At 39.1% G+C, this 7,150-nt stretch overlaps 1 protein-coding gene across 1 annotated transcript; it reads left to right on the top strand.

Annotated features, from left to right (window-relative positions):
- On the top strand, positions 3,816 to 4,226 carry LOC109841748. The gene has a single exon (XM_020410691.1). It carries the CDS (start codon positions 3,816 to 3,818, stop codon positions 4,224 to 4,226), a length of 411 nt encoding a protein of 136 aa, XP_020266280.1.

Below are 7,150 nucleotides of genomic sequence, written 5' to 3'. Positions count from 1 at the left end.
TATCAATATTCTAGTTTTTCCAAATCTTCTCACATTTGATATCCATTTCCAGTCTTTTGCAATTTTCTTTGTACATGTTTGCAACATATCCTCCTTTATCTTTGTCTCCAGCAGAGCTATAAAAGATATCTGGTATTGAAAAATATGATTTTTAACCAGATGTTGTTTTGAGGACTTATTCAGTCCTCTCACATTCCATATTGAAAAGTTCATATTTCTCTACAATCTCCTCTATCAATTGTAGAGGGATCATTATTCAAATAGGTCAGATGAGAGAAAAGGTTAGCAGGAGCTTTTCCCTTACTTCTTTGTATCTGAATCCAAGGATTAACAGCACGTGTAAGATTTGATTGGTAAACACCATCTTTTAACTGATGAGCATGCACAACACGCACAGACCTCTGTTCATCAACATCACTGCTCCTCTTTGTTTGTGTTCTTTGATTTTCATTTGTTTCAGCATTCACCAGATTATCATGCATAAGAACAGATTCCTGTGATACCTGCAAAGATTTTTGTTCCAGAGACCTCATCTCTACAGCTTCTTCTTTTTGTAAAACAGATTTCAAATGAACTGAATTTTGTACACTGCTAGTACCAATATCAGCACTAGTTTTTCCCTCCTGCTGGATTACAGGTTTTATGTTTTGCTTAGGGATCCATTTCTGAACTCTAACTTTTCTCCTGCATAAACTTGATTCATGTCCAACCATTCTACAAAATTCACACCATCTTGGCTTGAACTCATAAATCACTTTTTGAGTGAAAATAGACTCATTCGGCCCCTAAATTGAGATACTATCAGGAAGAGGAGCATGCATTGTGACTTCAACGAGGACCCTAGCATAGGCAAGCCTTTGCTTAGTAGCTGTGAGTTTATCAGTAGAGATAGGCTTTCCAATAATACTAACAATTTTGCTAATTGCCTTAGCATTCCACAAGTTAAGCTTTAACCCTGAGAGTTGAATCCACATAGGGTAACCACACTCCTTAACTCTATCAATATCTTCATCAATAGCCCAAGTCTTTAGGAGTAGAGGCCTAGAGCCAAAAAACCAAGGACCTCTTCCAAGTATATCACACATTTCTTCTTTATTTTTGAATTTGAACAGAAAAACACCAGCCTTGAGAATACTGATTTCAGGAACTGCAAATGAGGCCCAAACTTTTTGCACATAAGATTCCATTGCTTTATATCTGACATTTAGCCCCATAACTTGCCCAATGAGAGAGAATTCCCAAAAAGAAACACCCTCATTCCATTCATCATCCCCAAATGTTACCTTATCCTTAGTTTCAGGCGGCATAAAGTCCAATTCAAAACCATGACCTGGTTTCCTATTGTCTGTAAAAATACTTGCCCAAGTTTTCTTAGCATTTCTAGTATTATTCATAGACTCATCATTAAGAGGAGGAAAAACTGCTTTTCCTTTATTAGAAACATCTCTATTAGAATCAAAATCAGACGAAGCATCTCTATTAGAATCAATTTCAACAGTATCAGTAATTTTCTCTTCAGGATTCAATGAAACAGCAACCAGATCTATTCCAGATTTAGGGAGCATAGGATCGGAAACTAAAATACTCGTAGATTTTGAAGATTTAGTCAATTCATCAACCAAATTAACTTCATCAGCCCACGAAACTCTGCTGGAACTCTCAGGTCCACTAACAGAGTTCAGCGATCGAGATATCAACTGAGGAGTTGCTTGCGATTGATAAGAATCAATAGAGTTAAGGATTTCCACCATTGATTTCTTCATCTTCTCTCCCTTTGGCCCCGTTGACCCCATAATACTTGAAGCAGAATCTTCTTCATCTTCAAAGAAACTTGTATCAGATTGATCACCGGAGCTTAGCAAACTAGAATTAGATGCTCTCAAACCAATATTAAAGATTTTTCTCCCACTTTTCTTCTTCTTTTTTGCCATCTAGATCTAAACGGGGGCGTAATTTAGCAGAGCAGAAATCGCCTGCTAAAAGACGCCATTCAGACCGCTACTTTTTTTGTAGACTCACCTGAGCTTATTTTCACCTAATTAAGAATCATCATCAAATTAAAATTATATATAATTAAGTAGAAAATTTTAATAATCAAATATTCAATAATCCTAATCAACTTATAAATATTCATAATTAAAAAAATCTCATAACCATACATTTAGGTATAGAATTTATAAAAAAAAGCTCATGTAGAAAGTCTCTCTACACAAAACCGTATATACAAAATTGTACACAAGTCAAATAATACTTAAGTTGATGAATTAGTCTTCCTCTTGGAAACGTCAGATGTATTACTCAATTTTTATAAAGAGGAATTAGGTTTATGTTTGTTACTCCTTAGATTAAAATATTAATAGAACATAAGATCTCATCTTTAAGAAAACCTATAACATATAAAGATTTACTATTATTTCTTCCTATGAAAATTAAGAACTTCCTATTACAAAAGTACTTTTTAGATCCAACAAAAAGTAAATAAATCACTTACACAAATTACCCAAAAATAATACCTAACGTTGCCCCCTTATTTTATGCAATTTTTCTTAATAATTAGATTAAAATTTTAATAGTTTTTTTAGAATTATTCTAAAAATAATTATTTGGATTCTTAAGATTACTTTATGGATAAGTGTTTTAAAGACACATGTAATTCGTAATGAAATTGAAATTATTTTAATTTTGATTTAAATCATGAGATTTTTTAGATTATATTAATATATGTGAAGGCTTTATATCTCATCTAACTGTGATATTTTATTTGATTGCTTGATGTTGCAGAGTTTTACTCGATGTCCTATTTAATTCACACCAAATCTCAAAATTTCTGTTATAATAAAATATCAATGTAAGATGACTTCACTAACTAGCAAAAACATTATAGTTCTTATATGGACGAAGAGATTTTTTTTTCAATGTTGTGTGATCGCACAAGGAGCGTCGACTTTTTATGACATCCTCTTTATTTTTAAATTATTATAAAAATGAGGGATATTATAAGGAAGAGATTGATAGTTAATCAATCTAATTTTAAATTTAAAAGTTTGAAATTGAAACTATCCATGTACTTCTTTCGCAAGCCAAATTTCTTCTTTTTATTTTAGAATATTACTGTTGACATATTAGTATAGTTAAGGGGCTTATTTGTAAGATGTGTTTGTAGGGCCTATATAAGCCCATATTATCTAATCTATGAGGGTTTCATATATTTTCTACTTGGTATCAGAGCCTCAACCCCCCCAACCCGCCAAACCCTAACCCTATGATTTGTAGCTTGGATACCCTCAACATCTCAGTCATAGAACTGATGAGAGGAGCTTGTTCGATTCCCTCGACATTTCAGTCCTAGAACTGATGAGAGGAAGAGTGTATATCTCACGGTGTTGAGATATATCACTGTCGATTCTTGTTTTCTTTGAGAAACAAGAATTTAGTTGAAATCTTACTCTTGTTGTGCAACAGAAGTGCTGCTGAAATTTTTCACTGCACACAACAAGAGTTAGAAGAGAAGGAGGACATGTGCTTGATCTAGAGCCTGATCGATGGAGGAAATCATCAAGAAGTTGAACCCCGCGGAGGTCTCAACTTTGATGCAGTTGATAAAGTTGTCAGCTGGTGAGCGCGCAACAAGACCACTGATGAAGTTGGAACTTCCAGCCATCGATCTGAAGCTCGATGGACCAGCTACTTACCTGAGCTAGTCACGACAGGTAAGATACACCCTTGCGGGGAGGAACCTGGAGGGATATTTGACAGGAGAGAAGACAGAGCTGGCTGAGGGCTCAGCAAGGAGAGATGAGTGAAAGTCCACTCATATGTTGGTGTACATCTGGCTCCGCAACTCATTGATCCAGTCGATCGCCGCCACAGTGGATGGCATTGAGAAGGTGAAGGATGTCTGGGAGAAGTTGAGGAGGACCTATGATGGAGTAGGGAATAACCTGAGGGTGTTCCAGATCAAGGGAGAGATCGACGCCACAGTCCAGGAAGAAAAGACTGTACAGGAGTATGCTACAGAGTTGGTGCGCCTGTGGCTAGATTATGATCACTTCTCATCTCGGGCGAGCTGTAAGGACCCAGAGTGTAAAGAGCGAGAGGCCTTTTTACAGGAGAGGACTATGGTGTTTCTCAAGGGGCTGACATCGGAATTTGCTCAGAGAATTGCGTTACTGCTAGCTCAGCCAAAAATTCCCACACTTGAGGAGGCAGTCTCAGCCATGATCTAGGAGGAGACTCGCGATAAACTACAGGCGGGGACAGGTGGACTTCCCGTGGTGAAGTCAGCACTGGCGGCCTCCAACCCTAGCAATACTGGACCCAAGGGGGAGACTCGGTAGTGCTACAACTGCGATGAAGTGGGTCATCTAAGGCATGCTTGTACCAAACCACCCAATGAAGGAGATACGGGTGGACGTGGACAGTTCGGAGGTCGTGGTCGTGGCCGTGGGGGTCAACGAGGTGGAAGAGTAGCATGCAACAGGGCAAATCTGATGGTTACAGAGGGAGTGGAAGTAGCTGATGTGGTCTTTATTGATGAGGATCATGCTCTCCTAGAGATACTCAGGAGGAAACAGAGAGTAGCAGGAGATGGAGACAGGAGGAGTGGGACTGAGGAGGCATCCACTTCATTCTTCGCCATAGGTAACACTGCTACTTATGCTCATCCGACCAAAGGTACTGATGACATACATGCTCTTGCTTCTATGTCTACCGATAGATCATCAGAATGGATAGTCGACTCCGGTGCGTCTCGACATCTGGCAGGTAATGCTAATGAGTTCTCATCATATACTCACTTAGAATTGGCTGATAGTATCCAAACAGCTGATGGTACTTTTTATCCAGTGGTTGGTAAGGGTATAGTCAATTGTACAGGTTCTGTAACTTTGTCTAATGTTTTGCATGCTCCTTCCTTTCCAGTCAATCTTTTGTCCATTAGTGCTATTATACTTCAACTAAAATGCATTGTTTCTTTTGACATTCCTAAGGTGATCTTCCAGGAGAAGGGGATAGGGCGGAGGCTTGGGACTGGCATATGGCGTAGTGGACTGTGGTACCTAGATCGTGAAGGACTGGACTCAGCATTGGTATCTACGGTAGAGAGAGCAGGAGTAGGATCTGAGATGAGTGTTGAGAGTATGTTGATGCTTCATCACCAACGTTTGGGACACTCATCCTTTAGTGTTTTAAGTAGGTTGTATCCATCTCTATTTGAGAAAGCAAATAAGCAGAACCTTGTGTGTGATGCATGTGAGTTTGGGAAGCTTACTAGAAGTTCTTACGTAAGTTCTGGTCATAGGAATTCTCGTGCATTTGACCTGATATATTTAGATGTTTGGGGGCCTTGTTCCACAAGTTCTATGAATGGATACAAGTATTTTGTTATCTTTATTGATTGTTTCTCTCACGTTACTTGGTTACACTTGATGACAAATAAGAGTGAAGTGTTTGGTTGCTTTCAAAACTTTCATAGGTATGCTCAGACTCAATACGGCGATGTGGTGAAGGTATTGAGATCTGATAATGGGACAGAGTATACTAACAAAGCGTTTGGGGAATACTTGTCAGCGCAGGAAATACAACACCAGACTACATGCACATACACACCAGCTCAGAATGGGGTAGCAGAAAGGAAGAACAGACATCTTTTAGAGGTTGCTAGAAGTATGATGATCTCCATGAATGTCCCAGAAATATTATGGGGGTAAGCAGTGTTGACCGCAGCAGCACTAATTAACAGAATGCCCTCGATAGTGCTAGATTGGAAGTCTCTGTGTGAGATGTTGAAGGGAGATAATGGTGGGCTTCTTCCACTCAAGGTTGTTGGCTGTGTGTGCTTTGTGAAGGACAACAGGCCATCCGTCGAGAAGCTTGCCCCTAGAGCGGTGAAATGCATCTTTGTGGAATATTCTGCTACTCAGATGGGATATGTTTGCTGGAGCCCGATGGAGAAAAGGTTGTTTATGAGCATGGATGTGCACTTTCGAGAACTCGAGTCATATTATACCCGGAAGGTAACTTCATCCATTGGTAAGTCGCCTAATACTAGAAGTATGAGGCGAGAGGAGGAGAATTGTGAGAGATCGGTGAATGTGGAGAAATCATTTTCTGTAACGATTCCTTGGGAAGGAGAATTGGTTGTGGAGGAGCATGAGAATGGAGAAGAAGAGGAGAATGAGACAAGAGGTATTAGGCTCACGGCTCAGGTGGAGCTACTCACCTATAGTAGGAAGGGGAAACAAATTGCGGGAACAGTACCTATAGTGCTGGTACCAAGTCCCTTGCCAACGCATGCCCCGACTCCTGAGACACCTACACCACCACTAGATTCCTCTCAAGGTGATATCATTCCTCTCCTTACTCCTCCCACACCAATATCTGTACGGAGGACTACTCGTAGTAATGCGGGAAATCCTCCCGATAGATATGGTTGGGATCTTGCCTAGTTTGTATCATATTCTAACTGTTAGCCTTTATGTTTTGATGATGTTTTACAACCATCATTAACGGTACTAATGGCTTATTGAGTGCAAATGTAATAAATTCATTTATCAAGCTTGTTAGTGCCATTCATGGAGGATTGGATGGAATATACGCTATAATGATGATATCCAAAGGAGGAGGAGGCATAGCGATGAAGCAATGTTATTTCAAGAACAACAAATTCATATAAAAGCTTCATCCAAACTCAAGCTATATCAAGACTCAAAGATTATATTCTATGTGAGGATATTAGCCAGTTTTTATTCTCTCTCTAGTATTAGAATGTAGGCAAAGAGTTATTGAATTCACTTGAAGCTATTGGGACTCACACACACATTTTCATACTTAAGCTTTTAAGCGTTTTTCACAAAACACTATTTTTCACAAGTATGAGGACCTATCTGCAAAATTCTTTTTTCAAACAGATTGTTTTTAGTATTAAAAACATTTTACAAAGTTTCATATTTTTCAGAGGTCATATAAATATTTTCTAAATATTTTAGTTTGAGTCAAAACAGTTTTCTGGAGCATATCAGAATGCGGTCGACAGCACCGGTCGACCGCACTTGAGGTCATTCGTCACTGGGCTCCAGAGACGTCGTCGGTCGACCGGTGCGGTCGACCGAAATCTTGATTTTTATATCGGTCGACCGCGTCGGTCGACCAA

The sequence above is a fragment of the Asparagus officinalis genome, chromosome 5, assembly GCF_001876935.1.
Source record: "Asparagus officinalis chromosome 5, Aspof.V1, whole genome shotgun sequence".
In the NCBI taxonomy this organism is placed as follows: Eukaryota; Viridiplantae; Streptophyta; class Magnoliopsida; order Asparagales; family Asparagaceae; genus Asparagus; species Asparagus officinalis.
This window is presented reverse-complemented; position numbering and strand designations above follow the sequence as displayed.